The following is a 25,325-nucleotide window of genomic DNA, read 5'->3' as shown; positions in this document are numbered from 1 at the left end:
GACTAAAAAACAGGAAAGGAAGAAGTCAAATCATCTCTGTTTGCAGATATGATACTATACTTAGAAGATCCAAAACGCTCCACCAGAAGACTGAGAGCTAATAAGCAAATGCAGTAAAGTAGCAGTGTACAAAAATCAACACACAAAAATCAATAGCTTTCCTACATGCCAATAATGAATCTGCCAAGAAAGAAATCAAGAAAACAATTCCATTCACGAGACCCTCAAAAAAAAAAAAATCTATGAATAAATCTAACCAGAGATAAACGACCTCCCACAATGAAAACTACAAAACACTGAAGAAAGAAACTAAAGAAATAAGAAGATAGGAAGACCTCATATGTTCATAGATAGGCATAAGTTATAATGTTAAAAATCAACATAACAATTCACTGCAATCTTCATCAAAATACCAATGACATCCTTCACACAATGGGGGGCGGGGGTTCTAAAATTCATCTGGAAGACCAAGTCGATGGCACACACCTGTAATCCCAGCAGCACAGGAGGATCTCGAGTTCAAAGCTAGCTTCAGCAATGGAGAGGTGCTAAGCAAGTCAGTAAGACCCTGTTTTTAAATAAAATACAAAACAGGGCTGGAGATGTGGCTCAATGGTCAAGTGCCACTAAGTTAAATCCCTGGTACCAAAAAAGAAAGGGAAGGAAAGAAGGAAGAAGAAAAATAAATTTCATTTGGAAGAATAAAAGACACAGAATAGCCAAAACAATCCTAAGCCCAAAAAGCAAAATGGATGCATCACAATACCTGACTTAAATTTATACTACAGAGCTATAGTAACAAGAATTGCATGATATTGACATAAAAACTGATCAACAAAAGACACACTGACAAAACCATATAAATACAGTCATCTGATCCTTAACAAAGGTGCTAAAAAAACACTGGAGGAAAGTCAGCCTTTTTAAACAAATGGTACTGGGAAAACTGGTTATCCATATGTAGAATAAGGAGACTAGATCCTTATCTCTTACCCACCACCAAAGTCAACTCAATGGATCAAAGACCCAGGAAAAGATCAGAAACTATCCAACTCCTATTAAGAAAACATAGGATCAACATTCCAACATATAGGTGCAGGCAACAACTTCCTCAATAGGACTCCTAAAATTCAGGAAATATCACCAAGAGTTAATAAATTTGATGGTATCAAATTAAAAAGCTTCTGCACAGCAAAAGAAACAAGAGCATGAAGAGAAAAATCTCCAGAATGGGAGAAAATCTTTGACAGCTACTCTTCTAACAGAGGATAAATATCCAAAATATCAAATTTTAAAATATCAAAAATTTAACATTAAAAAAACCCAAATAACCCAATTAATAAATGGGCAAATGAACTACACACACTTCTCAAAAGAAGAAACAGCTGGGCAGTGCCATGCATATCTGTAGTTCTAGAAATTCAGGAAGCTGAGGCAGGAGGATCGCAAGTTTGAGGACAGCTTCAGCAACTTAGTGAGTTCCTAAGTTGCTAAATAAATAAAAAGGACTGGCAATGTGGCACAGTAGTAAATCACCACTAGGTTTAATCCCTAGTACCACAAAATATAAACAAACAAAAAAGACCAACACACACATGAAAAAATGTTCAGCATCTTTAGCAATTAGGAAAATGCAAATCAAAACTACACTAAGATTTCATGTCACTCCAGTAGAATGGCAGCTACCAAGATTACAAACAACAATAAATCCTGGAGAGATACAGAGAGAAAGGAACCATTTTACACTGTTGGTGGGATTTTAAATTAGTACAACAACTATGGAAATCAGAATATAAGTACCTCAAAAGAGTAAGAAAAGAATCACCATTTGACCCAGGTATACCACTCTTCTCAGTATTTATTCTCAAGAATTAAAAGTCATCATATTATAGCAATACTTGCATAGCCATGTTTAAAGCAGCAAAATTTACAATTGTCAAACTACAGAACTGGCCTACATGTATTATCACTGTATGAATGGATAAAAAAAATTGACATATATACACAATGGACTTTTATTCAGCCATAAAGAATGAAATTATGTCATCTACAGGACGGAAGGTTATGTTAAACAAAATAAACCAAACTTAGAAAGTCAAGGGTTGTACATTTTGTTATGTGGAAACTAGAAAGCATAAAGGAAAAGAAAAAATAGGGGGAAATTTCATGTAAATGAAAGGGAGACCAGTAAAGTAGATGAAAGGGACCAGAGTGAAGTAAGAGGGGAGGGAAAGAAGATATAGTTGGGAACAATATTGCCAATTTATATTGCTATATTATGTGCATTTATGAATATATAACAATGAATCCTACCATTATGTATGATTATAATGCACCAATAAAAATTATGGAAAAAATAAAGAAAATAAGTTGTGTGTGTGTATACATACATATAAAATGCTATTACTTGCTCATAAAATGGATATAGTATGAGACATCTAATAGAAAAGAAAAATGGTACAACTAGAACTTTCATTCATTACAGATAAAAAAAATTGGTACATTTTGAAAAACAGTTTGGCAAAAGCTATTAAATCTGAACTTATACAATACCCTGTGACACAGCAATCACACCCCGAAAGAAATGCACACATCAGGGCACAAAAATATACTTAAGCAAATATTAATAACCTCAACATTTAACACTGGAAACCATCTAAATATCTGGCAAAAGAACAGGTACATTATGGTACAAACAATATTATACAATACAGCAATGAAAATGAACCAACTTGTATGTGCAATAATATGAACTGATTTCAAGAATATAATATTATATGAAGGAAGTCAGATAATGAATTTACTGTGTAGTTGCAGATGTAACTCAGTGGTAGAGGGCTTGTCTAGCATGTTTGAGGTCCTGGGTTCAATCCCCAGCAAGGAAAAAAATACAAAAAATTATTCTGACAGTTCCATCTATAAGAGTTTAAAAACAGGTAAAAGTGATTGTAAAAATCATTACCTTCAAGGAGGTAATGACAGGAAAGGGAAGAAAAAGAGTTTTAGGGGTGTTGGTCATATACTTATATATTTCATTACCTGGACAACTTATTTATTCAAAGTTAACTTTGTGGTAATTTAAAAAGCAGCACCATTATAAAATGTGTTCTTTTCTGATAAATTCAATTAAACTTTTTAATTAAGGAAAATAAAACAGGCAGGGCACAGTGGCACACACCTGTAATACCAACTACTCAGGAGGCTGAGGCAGGAGGATCCAAAGTTCCATGCCAGCCTGGGCAACTGGTGAGACCCTGTCTCAAAATAAATTAAAAAGGACTAGGGATGTAGCTCAATGGAAGAGACTGCCTAATGTGTGAGTCCCTAGGTTCAATCTCCAGGACCATAAAAAAGAAAAAGAATATAGGATACAGAAAATTTTAAACACATGATTAGCAAACACGATCTAAAGGATGGAAATACACTTCCTCCAACACACACACTACTATCCACAGGGGAAATGATAGGGACAGGTCAAGAATACAGGCAAAGAAACTGGTAGACTATGGAAATTAAAATAGGCCCTTGGCCTCCAAATCACAGAGATTTAGACCACTAGATTTACACAGCCACAAATCATCAAAAATCTAATATATACAACAACAGTTATTATCTCTGTAAACTATTTTTCCATAACCTCTCAGCTTAAAAGTATCAAGGTATTAAACTTAATAATTTAAAAGTATCAAGATGTATTAAAGGGACGATCAGAATAATAATGTATATAACACATGTGGCAGATGTGCACTTAAAATATGCATATTTTAAGTATTTTTAGAAGTTCATTTTTCTTTTGATCCTCTAGAGATCCTAATACAGTGCTGAGGGTACAGAAGATACAAAACTGATAGCTATCTACAAGTCATTTATATGTGTATACACATCTAAATATACATATATACATATAAGCATAAAATTTCATGTGACTACAGGGCATCAAGCCCCAAATAAACACAAGTCAAAGACAAACAAAATCATTATTTCTTTTCTTTCCCAAAATTTTCTACCAGGGTTTTTTTTTTTTTACTTTATTCAAGAAAAAGACCAACCACAGTCATGACAACAAACTGTGAACTGTTTAGTCAATCTGTACATTTTAAAAATAGATGTCCTTATGAAAATTAACCTCCTGTAGAATCAGGTGATACATTTATCACATATATATTTCAGGTGATATGCCTATGCTCAACTAAAGAGCTGCTTCAATGTTATTTTACTTATAATGGAGATAGAGCACAGTTAATAAAAACTAAAAAGCCTAAAATAAAGGCAGCCAAATGGAAATGTCATTACCGTCAGTTTATTACTCTGCTGCATAAAATTTTAGCAGATAACATTATGAAGAACACAAATCTAAAAAATATAAATTACCCGATCATTCATGAGAAGATCTTTCACAATGAAAGTAGCTACCAAAGATTTCAAAGGAGCAGCAAACTGATCAGGTGCAAGAAGAGCAATATGACCAATAGTAACCAATGGTGTTATAAGATGTTCCAGGTTGCTTGGATCTAGGCTCTTATGCAGAGGCTGAAAATGAAGGGAGGAAAATATATTCAACTCTCTCTATATAATAAAGATTATAAAAATTAACATATTTCATCTTTGAATTTCAAAAACTACAAAAGTTTCAATGCACATACCTGGTGTAGGTAGTAACTTAAGGTTATGTTTAGATTTCTATAGGATTATCTATGTCTAGAACACATTAAGTTTAAACATTTTCAGTTTTGCCCAAGTCATAGTTTAGAAGTAGGTAAAGAAACATTTCAGCCTGTAAAATCCTATTATGTAGCATATATTTTATGGTCTTTTATATGAATATATTAGAGACTGTCAGGGCTCACAAACGTCCACTTTGCTTCTACTTCCTGGGCAATAAGATGATTCCACTTGCAGTTTCCTCTGCAGTTAGGTGAGAACATATGAGTTCTGGTCAAGAGAATAGAAATGAAAGTGAAGTATGCCACATCTGCACTAAGGCAGGCATAAGCAGGATGTCATTTCCACAGGGTCTATCTGTACTCAGTGGATGATTTAATTCCGAGCATTTGATGGGACTTAAGGAGAAGCCACTATTCAGAAAGAGTCTGTTCGTAAGCTACTGATTAACCAGCCAAACGTCCAACAGGACTTTTCAGTAGCAAGACATAAGCCTTTACTATGTCTATAGTCAATTGAATTTTGGGTGTCTTTATTAAACAGGATAACAAAATGATTTTTGTTTTTCTGAAAAGAAATCTAACTATTAATATGCATTTTGTCTAAACAAAAGAACGAAGAAACTTTCACTTACTCTTATAGAATGATGTCCAAAAGGTATTGTTAATAAAACTAGGAAAATCAGAAGAGTGCTATCACTGGAATAATCGAAACAATCAGGGACCAAATTGTATTTTGTGTATATACTTGTATATTCCTTCTCCAATACAAACAAAGTATCTCTAGAAAAGGACATTAGTAACAGATAACAATGGCTGCATATGGGAAAATAACTAAATAAGTGGGAAGGAACAGAAGGGTAGTGGACTTTTTACTGCATATTCTCTTTCCATCTTCTAATTTGAAAGCAAGTGAATACATTATCTATCATAAATTTTAATGTTGCATTTTACTGAAACATTTGTGCCCTATTACCTGACACTGAACACCAATAATTCCAAGCTTGAAAAGCAATGGAGAACTGAGGTTTTTTGCTACAGATTAGGGCAACATAGGCTTAATTTAGTCCAAAATGTATTTAAGTGAGTTTACTTCATGCCACCTGATAAACTCCCTTAGTACTTACAAAGTACACCTAGCTAAGTGCCAGTTTGTTGTTCATATTGTCAACAAAATTATGATAGCATAAATAACTTTTTCAATTAGTTTATTATAAAGAGTTTGATATTATAGTTACATTAATAAAAACATTTCTGGAAAAGCAAAATTAACAGTCAGATCCTGACATAACAGCAACCGCAAAAAGGCCAGAGATATCTAGGAAACATTTTCTCCAAAACTTGACCATTACAGTTAAAGGAATACAGTTGGGATGCTAGTGAAGATGAAATTAAGTAACAGATAAAATATTAAAAAAATAAATAAATAAAAGTACTCTAAAAGCACAACTTACTCTCATCATCATCAATGAAACAAAAAGATGAATCAAGAAAAGCAGCCAGGCACAACGGCACACACCTTCAATCCCAGCAACTCTGGAGGCTAAGGCAGGAGGAATGCAATTTCCAGGCCAGCCCCAGCAACTAAGTGAGGCTCTAAACAACTTGGCAAAACCCTGTCTTCAAAATTGTAAAAAGCAAAAAAAAAAAAAAAAAAGGCTTGGAGGTGTGGCTCAGTGGTTAAGTGTCCCTGGGTTCAAGAGCCAATTACAAAAATTAAAAAAGAGATAAAGAAGAAAAAGCAGGCGGTAGGAAAGATGGTGGAATGAGACGGATATCATTACCCTAGGTACATGTATGACTGCTTGAATAGTGTTAACTCATGTACAACCAGAGAACTGAAAAATTCTGCTCCATTTGTGTATTATGAATCAAAGAACTTTCTACTGTCATGTATAACTGATTAGAACTAATTTTAAAAAAAGGGAGAGAAAAGAAAGAAAAAGAAAAACAAGTTTCTCACAGGTCAATATGAATTTATTAAAGCCATTCTCATACACAAAAACAAACTATAGGAAAAAACCCACATCCAAATGCACAAAAATTAAATTATTTATAATCTACAGAAAAAAAAACATAAAATAAAAAGTTGTTTGGAAGAAGAGAGCACTTTTCTTCCTTCTCACAGTTTAACATAATACATGAAAATATGACAAAATTAGCATAAAAACTACTTAATAAGAGATTACAAGTATCTATAGTAGATACCATTGGCATGTTTTCCAAATTGTTTTGACTTCACTGAAAGTTCCTAAAGTAAAATTATAAATTAGGATTTTACAGATTTTTATAACTTTTATTTGCAATAACAAGTTTCAAAGACAGTCCTTAGTTATAAAAGACTGCAATAAATATTTAGGTGCAAGTAATTTAAAGTGTATAGAAAATAATACAAATGTATACTGAAAAGACACACTTTATATCTGAAACATACTTCAGTTAGTCATAAAAGTATAAACTTACTTACTTTAAATACCAATTAATATTGATTTCCAAACCCTATACCCTCAGTACCTCAAACAGAATTCAAATTTTTAAACCTGTAAACTGACAGAATAATCATCTGTTACCTACTATCAATAACTATAATTTGATATGTAATTACCCTACAGTAAGTCTCCAAATGCAAATATATAAAGCAATGTCAAAAAGTATTATATAATTTGATTTCTGAATCTGAATCAGTGTTAAACAACTGAATAATCAGAAATTTTCATGTTTTAATCATTTATCAATGTTGATTTTCCCTGATTTAAATTCTGAAAATGTACAAAATAATGTAAACATTCTGCAAAAGTCATCAATATTTCCTTTTTAGTAATGATGTATGAAATAAAGAAAATTCTCATTACCTCAAATATCTGTGCAAACTGGGTCTCTTTACTAGAAAATATCGCATGGATACAATGAATGGCATATTTGGCTTGACGAGGGGGTCCTTTTTTAGATTTGTGATGTAAAACAGGAAGCAATGCTCTAAAAATAAAAATCAAAGAAAAACAATAAACCAGAAAAACTAGTATGATTTGTCAGATACTTTAATATTTGTTTTTTTAAGCTTTGTGAGACCAAAAACTAATCACTGAGATCTACTCAGACTCACTTTCAATGGCCTATAATTTTGCCTTACAAATGTCTATATTACCAATATAAACCAAATACAAGTATTTTGTTTTAAAATTTTTATTCGATAATTATAAGTACAAATAAGGCTGATAATCCACTCCTTTCTAATGGCATTCCCATGAGGCCTTTCTCTTTATTCTCACTGCTATCACTCTAACAAAGTTTCTGCCACCTTACAACTAGACCACTGTGATGGGAGGTTGTGTTCTTTCTGAAGTCTGCCTCTTCCAATTTATCTTTTGCTTTGTGCCAGAACAACCTACACAAAGGGAAATCAGATTAACCAATACTCATTAAGCAGTATTATGAGTTGAGCACTATTAAGGGCCCCAAATCCTTGCCTTCATGCTACCAGCATCTTAGAAACAAGACAAATGATAACATAAATGTGTTATACCAAATTGTGATAACTACTATAGAGGGGGAAAAAAGAAAAGGAGGAGAAAGATAAAAGTGAAGAGGGGAATGTAAAAGAGAATTTTAAATACAGGCCCCTTCTGATAAAGTAATGCTTGAGCAGAATTCTAGGGGAGATGAGGAGTGAAGTCATGTAGCTACCTGGAAGAACACCCATGTATCACATCATTCTACCACTCAAAACCTTACAATGAAGATTGAATAAAGACGGTGCTCTTAACTATTATTCAAACATCACATGGTAAAAGCAATCTTTCTCACTGCCCAATACCAAACCAATATGAAGAATTCAGAGATACAATAACTCATCACAGTTGAAGAGTAGAATCTCACATGATACCAATACAAAGTACAATTAAAAGCCAAACAAAAAACTGAACAGGAACATTAAGATTTCATATTATATGGAAAAAGAGTTGCTATCCCTAACATAAAAAGCCGTCCAAAAATAGAAAATGAAAAGACCAATAATACCATAGAAAAATGGGCTGGACATGAAAAGGTACAAAGATCATCAAAAGACAATATTAGGGCTGGGAGCTGTGGCTCAGTGGTAGAGCACCTGACTGGCATGTGTGAGACACTGGGTTTGGTCCTCAGGACCACATAAAATAAGTAAATAAAATAAATGTACTGGGTCCATCTACAACTAAAACAAAATTTTTTAAAAAAATGTGTTAAAGAAAGACAATATTACCTTGAAATATATGAAAAAAATGTTTACTTTCACTCTAATCAAAAACAAGCAAGGAAATTAAAAGTGCACCAAGAGAATGTCTGCTGCAGATGATGTAAATGAAACTGGATTTATTCCCTTGACTTAGCCAGAAAACAAACTAAATATGTTAAAGGTTTCAGGCACTAGACAATAGGTAACAGGTCTTAAAAGATGGCAAACAATTATTACATCTTCCCCAGCTTAATCCAAGGAGACAATTCCCAAGCCACAGTACAAGAAGTAACGAAAGCCAGGCACAGTGGCCCACATGTATAATCCTAGCTACTCAGGAGGCTGAGGCAGGAGGAAGGCAAGTTGAAGGCAATCTCTGTAACCCACTAGAACCAGTCTTAAAATGAAAAATATAAAGAGCTGGAGGTATAGCATAGTGGTAAAGTGCCCCTCAGTTCAACCCTCTGTATTGAAATAATAACAACAATAATTTTTTTTAAAGGAGTAACTCAAATAAAGACGGAATTGAGAAAGAGATTGAAATTCAGGTAGAAGGCGGCAGCTCTGACTTCAAGGGTAAAGTATTAAAGAACAGGACGCCACAAAAGAAGACAGTGTGAGTACTAGGAATCCACAGAGGGGTATGCCCAATTTTTGGCTAGAAAATGATCCATGATATATATGAGAAAAAGTTACCCAAGACAAGGAAAATAATGTAGGAATGCAGTAGGATAGAAAATCTCCCCTACCCCAAAGAGACTTGAAAGCTGAAAAAGAACTCTTAGCCCCCGGGAAGAGGAGTGGGAACAGAGGTAGACAACAGAATGGTGGGTGAAAATAATCAATGCACAGGATGTATATGTATGAAAATATTACAGTGAATCCCATTAATTTATATATAACATGTTAATAATTATAATCTGTAAAAAGTAATTAAAAAAATTTTTTCCTCAACACAGTCAGTTCTGGTAACTCATTTCTACAACCAACAGCATAGAGAACACTAATAACCAAGCGGAAAATTAATCAACAGAAACAGACTTAGAAGTGACACAAATATGGAATTACAAAGACATTAAGACATATCTTATAAATATGTTCAAAGAAATATGTTCCATATGCCCAAGATAGAAATAAGGATAGAAATAAAATATGAGACAAAAATGGAATTTAAAATAAACATAAAAACACAATATTTTAAATGAAAAATACATGGATGGGATTAAAAGCAAATTATATGCTGCAGAAGAAAAGATATGTGAATTGAGGATGTAGCAACAGAAACAATAAAATTAAATAAGGTCAGGTTTGGCAGCTCACACCTGTAATCCCAGCAACTCAGGAAGCCAAGGCAGAAGGATCGAAAATGCAAAGCCTTCCTCAGCAAATTACTGAGGCCCTAGGCAACTTAGCAAGACCCTGTCTCAAAACTGACCATATCAATAATTATATTAAATGCAAATGGTCTGAACAGTCTAACTGAAAGACCGTTGTCAAACTGGACCAAAAACAACCAAGTTAATAACAAAGAAACATAAGTAACAACAACAGCAAAGCCCTAATTAAGATATTTGTAAGAACCCCGCCCACTTTAAATACCAAGTCCCAGGAAGAACTAAAAGAGTTTTTAAAAAATAGAAAATAATATGCCATAACAAACACTAATACAAAAGAAAGTAGCAATGGCTATACTATTCTCAAAGATTAGCAGAATAAGGAAGATGACCAAAGTTAAAAAAAGATACATTTCATAACAATAGTACGTTGAGAATCAGGCACACTGCTACTGAAGATGTACAATATATAATCACTATGAATGGGAATAAGTAATATCTAGCATAATTATATACGCATTTTACTCTCTGACTTTTTGCAATCACTCTCAAAGATAACTGTCAAAAACAACAAAAGATGCATGCAAAAGGAACACTATAGGATTATTTATAATACCTGAAACAACCCAAATGTCCAAATAAGGAAATGGTTAAATAAATAAAGATATATCCACAAAACAAATGAGGATCTCTATATTTAAATATGGAACCACCTCCAGTATATGTAGCTAAAGAAAAGAAAGGTAGAACTGTGTATGGTGTATGTTATAATTTATTCATCAAAAGGGGTATGTGAATACATATTTTCATCTATAGGAAAGTAATAGAATGGAAAGTTAAGGGATAGTAGACTTCCTAGACTACATTTTGCTTCTTTTAGATTTTTATCAACACTGAATTACTTCACATAATATAAAACTAACGTTAAATTTTAAAAGAGCAACATCTTAAAAAATAAAATGAGCCAGGTGCAGTGGTACACACCTGTAATTCCAAGGAATCAGGGGCTGAGGCAAGAGGATTACAAGTTCAAACCAGCCTCACCAACTTAGCAGAACCCCAACTCAAAATTAAAATTTAAAAAAAGGGCTGGGAATGTGGCTTGGCCTGGGTTAAATCCCTGGTACCCCCAAAATAAACAAATATGAATGCAATGAGTATCCATGTAATGGCTTAACTACCCAAAAAAAGTATTATTCCAAGTAACTTTAAAGCACAGAAAGAAATTTAACTACAGATCTCTAATGTGATATACCCCACATACAAAGAGAACTACCTAAACAAGTAAACAAACATTTTTAGGGATTAAATTGGTGGTGCTATTGCTATACTGAGACTGGTATGAATAGAATATGGGATAAAGCAAGAGTTAGTATATAACAGTTTTATCCTATGCCATCTTCACACAGGAAAAAGAAAAACAAACAAAATTGATGAGGTTCAGTAAAAAGCCTATAGTGTTAAATTTGAAATACAAGAATCAGGATAAACACACAGGGCATTTTACCTTTCAAAAAATTTTGCGAACTATGTCTTATGAATTTTCCCAGAACCATGTCATACATGTTAGCAATTAGTGCCCACAGGACTCGCTTTCTGATTTCTTAATGCTATTCCCATGAAAAGGAACCTGGGCTCCTTGGGAAAAGAGCCAATTATAGGTGCAGGCTAGACATATACTAGATAGGCCTGGAACATCCTGTCATACCAAATAGTAAAGAAATTAGAAGAGACAGTAAAGAAATTATAAAGACTACTGGATTGTTCAAAGGGACCCAGGGCCAACTTGAATAAACTCCCAGGGTTATGACTAGAACAATGTGGGCATCAATCAACGTGTTCATTGGAACTGACTGAAACACAAGTATCTGTAAATTCATGAGTTTAAAATGACACATTCTTTAAAAACCAACACTCTGGTCATCTTTGGAGAACATTAGTTTGTTAACACTATTAAATAAAATAAAAGACTAAAATATTTACCCTGCCTTTCCTAAACAAATGCAACACTGAAAATCAAAACATAGATTAGGAGTTCCTTTTTATGAAAGTGTTCAACTATTTAGTGAAGAGGGTAAGACAATGAGAATATCACCACTGGTTACCAAGTATCAATAGATATTTGCATCTGTTGATACTTAGTAACCAAACAATACCATAAACATTCCAGACATTAAACATTATTTTCTGTGGTTAATTTAGTCAACCAAATTCTCCAGATAAGACCCAAATTAATCTAATTCAATAATATAAACATCAATATCTTTTCTCAGTAACAAAGAAAAAAATCATAGATCACACAAGTAATAAACAACTGTATCTGGGATTTTTTAAGTTGATTATGTGAAACTCTAAGTGGGTACAATGTTTTGCATACTCATTTACAGAAAACAAAACAATGAACATAAGGAAGAAAAAATAATTTCATGAATTCTGAAGTACTCAGCAGACCTTAGAAGTAAATGGAAGTAAATAAAGCAGCTACCTCTACCTTCTCTCTTTTTCCTATTAGAAGAAATTCCTTATTCCTTGATTAGTTTTCTTTCCACAAATTAAAAAAATATTTTTCCTGATGATAATCATACATGTAGAAAACTCCAAAAAAGAAAACTGAAAAAATACATTAAAAGCATGAAGAAAAATCCCCCCAAATCCCAATATTCTGAAATAATATCCAACACTTTTTGGAACATGCTTTTAAAATTTCTCTAGATATATTATTAATGCATAAACATATTATTAAAGAAATAAGAACATAGAATACACAATTTAGAAACATCTTTCACCTAACAATGTTGTATAGACCTTTCTATGATGAATTTTGCTTAACATTAACCTTCTCATTGTCAGATACTGCTTGACAGCCAAATAGCTCTTTAGTGTATAACTACACCAAAACTAATGTAACTAATATAACCAATCTTATACTGATGAACATTTAGAGTTAAACTCAACAATACCATAAATATTCCTGAGCTAGTAGTTATTTACACACTGTCTCTGAACTTTAAATCTATCCCCTTATAAACTGCTCTGAGACTCTGGAGATATAAATCCACATTTTCCAGACTACTTTGAGAGCTGGCTTCCTCCAAAGAGACACTAGAGCTTCTTTAGGCCTTCTGAGTAATAACTTTACTGCTCTCAGGCCCATCACACCTTGCAGGAAGGTGGGCAATACTGACACAGCTCCTCTACCTCTGAACACCATTTCTTCCCAGGCCAGCATAGCAGCTACTTACAGCAATTCTTACCTCTGGATTATCAGTGCAATTTTTTGATCTTTCATCCTCCACACACCTGTGTTAATATATTTTTGTTTAAAATACCTAGTATAGTTTCTGTCTGTCTGAGAGGATTTTGGCCCACATAATGATTATGTGGGTATCTTTTCAAATTATCTCCAGGATAAGTTCCTAAAAGTGAAACTGCAGAGCAAAGACTACACACATTTTACGACTGAATGCATTACCCACGTTACCAACCCAGAATGGCTGTATCGATATATATTCGCATTCCAGTAAGGACAACATCACTAGAATGCTAACTAAAGCTGGATATATATAATTCAATTGTTTTTATTTGTATTTCCTTGTTTACAGAAACACATTTTCATGACTTGGAAGGCTGAAAGAATTTTCTGTTCTTCCATTTGCTAACATTCCACTGTGAGACTTATTTGTTATTCCTTCGTTAAGAGTTTTTATAAATTGGAGAAATTAAACTTTTAAAAGTTATACATATTGAAAATAGTTTTCCAGCACATCACTTCAACATCGTTTTAAGATTTTGGCTTTTATCTGAATAGTAGTTCTTCCATACACAACACTAAAAAATAAGGGCAGAGAGCCCATCCAGTTCATTTTCAATACCCTCCACTAGGGGATTCATAAATATTTTTAATAAAAAAATTTTTTTAAAAATCCCATCCATTAATACTTGATTTATGACTTCATATTAGTGTCCCCTCCCCAAAAAACAAAAACTATAGAACCATATTAATATTTTAGTACTCATTTTGTGTATTTAAAATCTTAGATACATTAAGACTTTAGCTGGGATTCACTTGAATATATGTAAAAATCAAGGAAAACAGACTAGATTCATTTTTCTTTTGAAAACAGCTTCCTAGTTATTTATTGGGCAACCTAATTTTTCCTGATCAATGTTATTTATAATATTAAATATTATACTTCTCATCTACCATTAAAGGTTTGCAAATTTTTTGTACACTTTACTATTAGATTTTCTAATGCTTCACTCTATGTTTTCTAAATGTTGATATATAGTTAGTGATATATAAGAAAAGTTTTGAATTTTAACATATTTGTTTTTGCTACCCTGTTTCTAGTAGTTTTTCAGTTTATTCTCCTGGATTTTCCACGAAAAATTATTAGTTTTGTTTTTGACTTTCCAATACTTGTTCCTCTTATTTTCTTATGCAATTACACTGGCTAATATTCAAAAACAATGTTAAATAATCACAGGGATGGTGTTGTTTCTTATCTTGTTCCTGATTTTATGGGAAATATTTCTAATGGTTTACTGTACTGTACTGTACTGGTTTGAGAAATATTCATTATGTTATATTTATTCCTATAAAATTAAATTCAGTCAGTAGTAGACTGATTCTTATTTTTAAATCAGAAGCACTTTCAGCATTTATCAAAATGATTTATGGTATCCCCTTTTTCCTACTTATATAATAAATTATAAACATGAATATGAAGCTTAATAATACCAATCCTCTTGGTATTCCTAGAATAAACTACATCTGGCCACAATATACTCTTATTTTACTACAGTAAAATTCTATTTGCTAAAATTTCACTTACACAGAAATCATTACTAAGATTTGTCTTAGCTTTCTTTTAGGAAAGTGTATTTCATTCAGTTTTAGCATCCATGCTTTAAAGAATTGAGTGCTTTTCTTTTTTTAATCCCACATTCTGAACAATTAAAAAGAATCAGAATTCCTGATTTATCACAGATTTGAAATGAAATCAATCTCTCTCCCCCTCCCCCCTCCTTTTCTTAGTGCTTTTATTAGAGAATAAATTTTCTCAATTTCTTTTATAATTATACTCTATTAGGTTTTTTCTTCCCCCCTCATAAGGCAATTTTACTTCTTAGCATTATCCTTTAAAAAAAAAAAAAGACAATGCAGTTTTCCAAATGAATTTTCATAGCCATGTTTGAAAGTAAATATTCAAGAGTATTTATGTAGGACATATAGAAATAAGAAGAAAATAAATGGCAAATTTAATGGCATACGCAAACAAATTCCAATGAGAAAGGCATACAAGTGGATAGAAGAAGTGATCTCAAAATAAAAAAGGAAAATACATTTTCAGAGCCCTCTATACTTGAAGATGCTTTTCATTTGCCTTTACTTACACACAACTTAGGATGGCAAGGGAATTCTTTAGTTATATTCCTTTTTCTTCAAAACTCTCCAGGTGTTAAATTATTAGTTGAAAAGAATTCAGTCTCATTTCCTTTTGCTGTACATTATCTTTTTTTTTCTTTATGTCTCATTTCTGGGAACCCACTCCCATAATTCAGTAAATTGTACCAGGTTATTTTCTTAAAATACAAGTACCTGATCTCCAGATTAATTCTAAAAAGTTTATTATTACTATTATTGTTGTTGTTATTGCTATTTTCTTGAATATTTTCATTTCCCATTACTCAGCTTTCTTCTCCAGAAAAACCAATAATGGTTTTTCACTAACTGCAATTCATTCTCTTTAACTGCCTTCATTTTCTGACCATTTTCTCCACATTCTATACAACTTCCTCATGCCCCATTTTTTCTATATTGTTTATTCTATTCTATGCTAGCTATAAAATTATATAAAGATATTTTAGTTCTTCTTAACCTTTGCTTCTTTCCCTTTATTATCTTATTTTTGTTCTCCCTCTTTTTTCCCCCAGATGACATTAGTTGTTTAACTTTCTTGGCAGTTTAAAGCAACTACAATTTTCTTTTTATCTTGAAAAACTCAATTTTCTAAATAGTACTTATTTATCAACAATTTCATGAATGCTAAAATATTTACAAAGATTTTGTTAGCTAATTTGTATTCTGTTAATTATTTTGGGAGTAAGGAACTTGTTTCTGGCTATGACATTTTAAACGAAAGTGTCTCTCTGCAGACTAGACACTGAATACATCTTTTAAAATTTAACATCAAGGAGTAAGGACATAGGTCAGTGGTAGAGCACTTCCCTCACATGTGTGAGGTCCTAGGTTTGATTCCCAGTACCAGGAAAAATAAATTAATACCAATACTCCTACTCCAGCTATAGTGACTTAATCAGCTAAGTAGCACAGGAGAGGAAGTCAGGACTGTAAGTAGTGAATCCTTGTCTCTTGTGTAATTTCTCCCCAAAATTCGTTAAAAAGGACAAGGAATCCCGGCAACTCAGCTGAAACAGAAGGAGGATGGCAAGTTCAAGGCCAGTCTCAGCAACTTAACACCCTCAGCAACTCAGTGAGAGACTGTCTCAAAATAAAAAGTAAAAAGGTATAGCTGCAGGTGTAGCTCAGTGTTAAAGTGCTTCTGGGTTCAATCTCAGTACAAAAAAAAAAAAAATTGCCTTAAAAAGATGACAATCAGTTCCATTTGGAATATGGGCTATAAAAGGACTCTTAGTTTTCCTACTTTGGGGTGATTCAAACTCCTGAGAGAAAAGCTGAGTCAGAAGAGAACATCATAATTCACCATCCATTAAAGCACATAATTTTCTCTTTTCCTGTTAATAGTTAAATATTTCCTTCATAGTTCCCTTCTTTTTTTTTTAAGAGAGGGAGAGAGAGAGAGAGAGAGAGAGAATTTTAATATTTATTTTTTAGTTATCGGCGGACACAACATCTTTGTTTTGTATGTGGCGCTGAGGATCGAACCTGGGCCGCACGCATGCCAGGCAAGCGCGCTACCGCTTGAGCCACATCCCCAGCCCCAACAGTTCCCTTCTTATCACACCTTGGATCATTATTTTTCCAACTAAGAACAATAGACTGGCCTAATAAAAAATTATTACAATGCCTCTCCTGTATTAATATTACAGGTGAAACCAGGTTTTCCTTATTTTTCTCAAAGCCTATCTCTACCTTATAGTCTCCCCTTTAAATTACCAAATAAGAAGATACTTACTATAAATGCCTTATATACCTGATTTAGGGATATGTATTATTTAATTTAGTCTAAATGGCATACCTGGTGCCAGTTCTTTGTGGTACATTCTATTTAATTATATTTTCCTCTGGTTCTTTTTAATTATTTTGGTCAATTCAAGAGAAGAAAATTTAATGAACATTCACATACTCATCATTTTTCCTCAACATTAACTACCAATTTAATAATTTAAAACACAAAATGTTCATATTTTATCTCCTGGAAGGCATATACAATAAATTACTGAGAATAGTGTATATACACAGCAAGTATTCAATATCAGTTAATTCTCTTCATGAGAGACATTTAAAATATACTCAGCATATAAACCAAGTTATTTTAAGTGTTTCAATTCCATATTAAAGCAGCACATTTTAAAATGCCCTTGAGTATTTTAAAATGTCAACCTTTCAACCTTGTTCTTTTAGTTCTCTTAAAAATACATCAATGTTTTCTGTTTTGTTGGGGGTTTTTTTGTGAGCACTGGGGATTGATCCTAGAGGCATTTTACCACTGAGCTACATTCCTAGTCCTTTTTTTAAGATAGGATCTCGCTAAGTTGCTTAGGGCCTCACCAAGTTGCTGAGGTGGCCTCACACTTGCAGTTCTACTGCCTCAGCTTTCTGATTCACTGGGATTACAGGGGTGTGGCGCTGTGTCAAGGTCAAACAATGTTTCTTTAAAACACAAAGGATAATAGGAAACACAATCTAGAATAAAGATAATATAAATCCCCAATGAATAAGTCAAATAAAACTTGTTCAAAGTTCTAAATAAGAAAGAAAGCTCCCTTCCCCCTCCCCCCCCAGAGTTGTGAATCTGTGGTAGAGCATTTGCCTAGCATGTATGAGGCACTGGGTTCGATTCTCAGCACTGAATATAAATAAATTAATAAAATAAAGGTCCATCAATATCTAAAAAGATATTTTTAAAAAAGGAACTGTACCATAATGGTTATGTTTCTGTAGGCATGGAGTCAATGAACATAAATGTAGTCATGCCCCTGCTCTTGTTAGTTATATGACCCAGAACCAATTGCCTCATTGAACATTAGACTCCTCACTTGGAAGATTAGGATAATAATCATACTTCACTGAATTATTATAAAATTCATATGAGACAGTATATTATGTAGGTATTCCGTAAATGGTACATACGATGATGGTAGTGAGGGTCAAACTCTGATCTCTGATCTGTCTACAAGAGCCACCATGCCATTCCATAGAAAAACTTACACTCTGAACTCAACTTAGAAATTAATAAGGCAGTTCCAAACAATAAGATTTCTCCTTCTTACCAAAGAGACTATTATTAGAAAATTTTGGTATATTTCAATTACTATTTAAATAATGCCTTTGTCCTATTTATCAGCAGTTTCTAGAAAGGAATAATAAAATTTATACCTCACTCTAAGAGCTACCTGTGCCAATAGTCTTCATGAGGAAAAAGGCAATAGGCAATTCTTCTACATGAAGAAGCATGCTATCCCAACCACAACTAACTAGAACAGTGGCTAAGCCAGAAGTGATGAGGAAGAGGTAAAACCAACCACTGATGACTGTGGCAATATCAGGACCACCTGTCAAATCTTATCTCCAAAAACATGAGGCATATATAGAAAAATAAGAAGTAACACAGAAAAATTGAACACTTACTCTTTGGGGCTATTACAGAATCTTGAACAATGAAAACTACTATTAGCCCTCGAATAACAACTCAAATTCTACTTCTTAGAAACACTAGAATACAGAAAATATTATACTGCTATTAAGATGAGTATTTGATGCTTCCCTATATCCCTATGTCAAATAAAACACAGCTTATGAAAATTTTGATCCAGTAGTACACTTAATCACAGAAGAAAGTAAAGAGTCCTGCTGAAATTTCTCCCTCTACTTTAAATCAAGTGAACTGTTTATCCCATGCTATAATATGCCAGGGACAGACTTACTATAAAATTCTGTTCATCAAAATCTTTTAAGTAAAACTAATGCCTCATAAAGATGTGGCATGTTTACCTTGCTTTTTCATTAATCTTCTAAAATATCAATCAGTGCTTTCTCTCAGGAAAGGATAAGTTCCATTGAACAGCATAGAATAAGGTAACCTGACAATCTTTCCCCAAGATTTCCCAAAAAACTTTAAAAGATTCTAGTTATTACTTAAGCAACAATATGCCCAAAACATTTATCAAAATAAGTTCAACTCACGATCTGATGTGTGGGAAATCCTCTTCAATTTTGCTTCCTGTGTTTTTGAAAATTTGTAGTGCAGCTTCTGCTACTTTTTCATCATCCATTTTCAGACAAGCCAGAAGTGATTCAAATGTTTCAGCAGAATGAAATGAGATAGGATGTGTAAATGAGAGGACCTAGAAAATGAGTCATAAATATCATGTGTAAAACCTTTTCATCCTTATAATGCAAATCCAAAATACTAAATATCAGATATAGTACAAATCAAATCAATACAAAAATAATTATGCTAACAAGAAACTGAAAGCACTATAAATAAAATGATAAACTTATTATATATAATAGAAATCTTCCTGTGCAGGAAGACTGCATTACATGTAAAAATAATTTCTTCCCAAATTAAATAGTATGTTAACATAATTCTAGTCAAAACTTGATTTTGATTACTATGTAGGATTATTTGGGTGTGGTGATGAGGGTAGGAAAAAAAGGGACATAAAAAAGAATCAGGTGAAGCATCTTTATTTCTAAATAAAGGAATTAGAAGAGAATAGCTAAGAACATTTTGAAAAAAGTAATTTAGGGAAAGGGTAAAAACTCTGGTGATAGTAAAAGATACTATAAAGTAACAATACAACATAGTAATTACACTGAAAGAAGCATGAAACAGAAGTAAAGCAAAAAATAGATCCTAACATAAACTATATTAGATTATAAAGAAGGCACTGGGGAAAAAAAAAATGATCCTGAGAAAACTGTGTAACTATAGGGATAAAATCAAATTAGACATACACTCCCAAGAAACACTTTTCAAGTCAGATGGGTAGGATTTTAAAACATAAAAATAATAAAAATCCTCCAGAGGATTTTTCAGAGTAGAAAAATGGAGACTCAAAAATGGAATATAAGAAGAAAAAAGTAGCAGAAAAATGTACTGCATAGAATGCCATACTTGTAAGATTCATAAACAACCAAATTAAACAATTTTATTTAGGGACATGTAGACAGACAACTATCATAAAACTATCAAGAATAACAAAAAGAATAATGAATTCAAAATTCAGAACAATAGTATCTGGGGGATAAATGGAGAGATAAAACCACTAAAGAAAAATATTTTTAACACTCAATTTGAGTAACATTCTACTTACTTTACATTGGCATTAATTACTATATTTTGCAACATATATTACTTTTTCTTTATTAAATATTTCCCATAAAAAAGCAAAGAAAATAAAAGCTCATTCAAGTCAGTGTTCAAAAAAAAACCTAAAATATTGAGATGTAAATGGATATATGAATGAAGATAAAAATAATGATAGTGCCATAGGGAAAACAAAAATGATTAATATATGGAAGGTTGATCGACCTTAAAATAATTATTGCAAATTATTTGCTTTTGCTTATCAAATTGGGAAATATTTTAAAATTAATATTTGTAATATTCCATGTTTGGGAAGGTTAAGAACATGGTATCCTCATGACTACTGATGGGATTACAGATGGGCACAATTTCTCGGTAAAAGGATATGTAAAAAATTTCATACACATGCGTGCGCACGCACACACACACATTGTATGTATATGTACACACACAAAAATATATATATTCTTCTCCAAGCATTTTGAAAATTGATCATTCTTTTCAAACCAGTAATGCCCTCCTATTTTCCAAAAGATCTTAATAAATTCATCTTAAGTACTAATATTTATAAGAATAAAATTAGAAAAATCTAAATATCCAACAAGGAATAGTTATCACTGATACCCCTAATCTGATCACTGTCTAAAAAGAAAATGTTTGCTATTAAGTTTTACTACAAGCCAGGAACTGTGCTAAGAAATTCATGTACACAATTTAATTTAGTTGCCTGTGAGATATTGTTATCATCATTAAAGAGGAAACATACACAAGTAAATGTGCTCCAAAACACAGAGCCAGTAAACAGCTAAAATTCAGATCTGCTTTTTGACATTCATAAACATATTATCTTTAAAAAACACTACAAAAATGCTTATACTTTATGAAAAGATACAACATTCAATATTTGATCTAATTTCAACTATATAAATTGCATTTTTTTAAAAAAGTGAAAGGAAACAAAAAACATGAATGTTTATGTATGAAGGGCTTATGAACGTTTTCTTTACAATTTTATGTTTTTAGCCATGAACTGATACTGATATAATCAGTAAAAGTCACCAGTATATTTTATCTAACAAAATAAGAAATGCAATAGAGTTTTAGGAAGAATTAGGTTCATTCTACAAAACGATTAGCACATGCTTTGCTTACTAATGATATCTTAAATTATACTCCTTATTTTAATGTATTAATACTAAGGTAGATAATAGAATTTAAACCTAAAAACATTCAATTACAAATTAGAATATGCAAATTCTAAATTATCTAAAACAACAGAGAAAATTTTATCTTACGTAATATAAACTTTAGAGGCAAACCTCAATAACAAGTAATATAGGCTACATATGTTTAACTAATTATCTAATTAGGCACTTGATTTTAAAAAAATATTTACCTTAAGCAGTTCCAAACCTGCCCTGATAGCTTGATCAGTAGGAACACCCTCATCTTCATCATCTGCTGTTCCATCTATTGATTTGTTCACTTGCTTAATAAGAGCACTAAAGTATAAAAAAACACAAGTCATTCACTAGCAATATCTAAGAAAACTTCCTCAGTATTATATATACATGTGCCCCATACAAACTTGTTAGAGTGGTTTTTCAAACATTGTTGTAAAACAATCAACTATTTGAGCTGCTGCTTTTCAAAGAGCTTCTCTGCTGGGCGTGATGGTACACACCTGTAATCCCAACTACTTGGGAGCACTGCAAGTTCAAGGCCAACCTGGGAAGTTTAGCAAGACCCTTCCTGTCTCAAAATGAAAAACTAAAAAGGCTGGAGATGTAGAATATTCAATGGTAAAACACCCTTCAGTTTAATCCTAGTACACCCCCACTGCTGCAAAGAAGAAAAAAAAAAGTTATTTTCCATATCCATTCAAATGAGGTAAAAATGCTAATATTATTTGATTTGCTCCTTTAATAATTATCTAAAATTATTAATCCAAATATACTAAAATAAAATAAAAGGCAACATCATCTTAGATACAGTGTGTTAAGCACAGTTGTTAAGAGACAGAAAGCACAGGCCTCCTACTAAAAGGTATAAAAATATCTATGTAACAGATACAATAAAACCTCACAAGAACATAAAAAAAAAGAGCTGCTATAGATCAAAAGGGAAACTTAATTTTTTCAAGTTTTCTTCTAAAAACAGGCCTATGTTACTTCAAAATAAACACGTAATGGAATTGACAATTACCTAAAATAATCAATCACAACTGATGGATATTTGTTCTTTCAACAAAATCAAGTAACAAAATGCCAGATCGAATAACACAAAAAAACATGTAAAATAAGATTTAATTATTCAGTGTTCCATATTTACCAGATGTTTCTTCAAAAATACCATATACTCAAATTTTTTTTTATTATTAGTTGTTCAAAACATTACAAAGCTCTTGACATATCATATTTCATACATTTGATTCAAGCAGATTATGAACTCCCATATACTCAAATTTAATATCAAGTGAGGAGTCAAGTGTATCTATCACCCTTATAGGGATCTCTTAAATTTATCTTTTAAGAGTATGTTCCTGAGGGTGTTTTCTTTTTCATCATTTTCCCTGATTACTCTATTTTCATTATCTTTACTCCAAATAAAAATTTTTAATCTAATTATTTTTCCATATTTTTAGTAGCAAGCTATCATGTACCTTTAAAAAAAGGTTGGATCTCTATGTCTACCTTGTACTAAAATAATTTCAAGACTAATTATAGATTTTAATGTGAAAAGCAGAACTACCTAATATGATATCAAAGGCCAAAAGAAAGCAAATAACTTAATATATAACTTAATATTTATTAATGTCAAACACATGTTTAAAAGGCAAACTGAGGTTAGCCTTTTAAAAATATTCTTGTAGTCAATTAGAAAAAAAAAAAAATTCTCTGAGGCCCTCATAGGAAAAATAACAGGCTTTCCTCAAAGAGATGCAATTAGCCAAGAAATATTTAGGAAAAAGAATTTCAGTCTTATTAAAAAATATTCAACTTTAAAAATACAGAAACTAAAAAGATTAGTTAACACTGTCAGAGTTGGATGAAATGAGTGCAAGCTGACTACTAGATAGAACTGAAAGCAGATTCTTTCATGAGGCTACTGTACAGTGTGGTGGGCTCTGTAGCAACTTTCTTAATTTAATATAATGCCTTTCTAACTCACTGCTCCTTCTCTATAAAATGGTAATAATAATAGTTCCTATAATAATATTTTTATTATCTTTTAAAGTTAAATATCATTTAACTTTATGAATGGTTCCTATTCATAATTAAATAAGTTATAACTTGAAAACATTTTTAGAGTCCTCCCAGTCACATTATCAGTACTAATTACTGTTAATGTTTATGTTCTAACATATCTTCTAGATCAGTAGGATCTGATTGCTAAAGGCAAAGATTTATTTACTCTCTTTATTATCTGGACTTAAATTCATATTTCTGTCTGCTTGTCTTTATTTCCTATATGAAATAAGATGATAATATCTAGATTGCTATTTTAAAACCTCCTGCAAATAAAGTTCTTTTCTTTTTATCCCACTACCGTAGGAGACAACCACAATATTGTTGTAGCAGTCTCTCTCCTACTCCCCTCCTCCGATCATACATCTCGATGAACTGTGGTTCTCAAAAATCAAATAATGAAGTACAACTCTAACGGTCAACCTTAATGGCCTTCCACAATCTGATCCAAATCTACTTTTCAAGGATCAACTCTCCATATTATAATTCAAATATATGACATCATTTTCTAAATATCCCTTTTCTTTCTTATCCAGTTAGCTTGATATGTTAATCTCAGTGCCTACAATACTCTTTCTCTCATCTCTGAAGAAACAAAATACTACCCATTTTTCTCTTATAGGTAAAGTATTACCTCTTAAGGATATCCAAAAGGTTTCATAGAATACAAGATGACAAGTCATTAGTATTATTTTAATTTTAATATATACTCCCAAAGGGCACCAGAGATGAATAATAAGTCAGTATGCTATATTTTTAAAAGCACTTTTTCCCAGAGTTTTCCATAAAATATTTTTAAATATTTTAAGGAAAAGTCCAGGAGATGGGAGGAAGTTCTGCCAACATTTCACAAAAGGGAATGCAAATGTAAAAAGAAATAATTTTGGAAAATGTCACAGATGGTATCAAACCTGAAACACTTTTCTTTGGGGGGAGGGGTGCACCAACCATGAATTAAACCTAGAGGAATTTAACTGCTAAGCAACATCCCCAGTGCCTTTTTTTTTTTTTTTCCTTTCTTTTTTTTGAGGCAGGGTCTTGCTAAATTGCTTAGGGCCTTACTAAGTTGCTGAGGCTGTCTCTGAACTTGCAACCCTCCTATCTGAGCCTCCAGAGCTGCTGGGATTACAGGCGTGCACCACTCCACCTGGATCAAAGTTGAAACTTTAAATGAGAGTTGTTTAAAGAAACACTTTCAGTTCTCATATATTTGTGAAAATACATCAAATGTTCCTTCAAAACAAATTCATCTAGTTTTTCTTTCCTGAGGTTGTAACTAAAATTTATGCTACCTAACTTATCTATGCAAGTTAACAAAAGAGGCACTCCTGGTATATTATTAACACATA

The 25,325-nt window shown here is 32.2% G+C and overlaps 1 protein-coding gene across 6 annotated transcripts in view; it reads right to left on the bottom strand.

The window, feature by feature from the left end:
• The window catches only part of Pds5b (PDS5 cohesin associated factor B), a 193,399-nt gene that overhangs the window by 50,429 nt on the left and 117,645 nt on the right, over positions 1 to 25,325 (bottom strand). For all 6 annotated transcript variants that reach the window (XM_048800816.1, XM_048800814.1, XM_048800815.1 and 3 more), the window contains 4 exons: positions 22,125 to 22,230; positions 19,600 to 19,760; positions 7,514 to 7,637; positions 4,372 to 4,530 (listed from right to left, as the gene is read on the bottom strand). In XM_048800816.1, coding sequence (XP_048656773.1) covers positions 4,372 to 4,530; positions 7,514 to 7,637; positions 19,600 to 19,760; positions 22,125 to 22,230 — 550 coding nt within the window. The remainder of the gene's footprint in view (positions 1 to 4,371; positions 4,531 to 7,513; positions 7,638 to 19,599; positions 19,761 to 22,124; positions 22,231 to 25,325) is intronic.

This window comes from Marmota marmota, unplaced genomic scaffold (genome assembly GCF_001458135.2).
Source record: "Marmota marmota marmota unplaced genomic scaffold, marMar, whole genome shotgun sequence".
In the NCBI taxonomy this organism is placed as follows: domain Eukaryota; kingdom Metazoa; phylum Chordata; class Mammalia; order Rodentia; family Sciuridae; genus Marmota; species Marmota marmota.
This window is presented reverse-complemented; position numbering and strand designations above follow the sequence as displayed.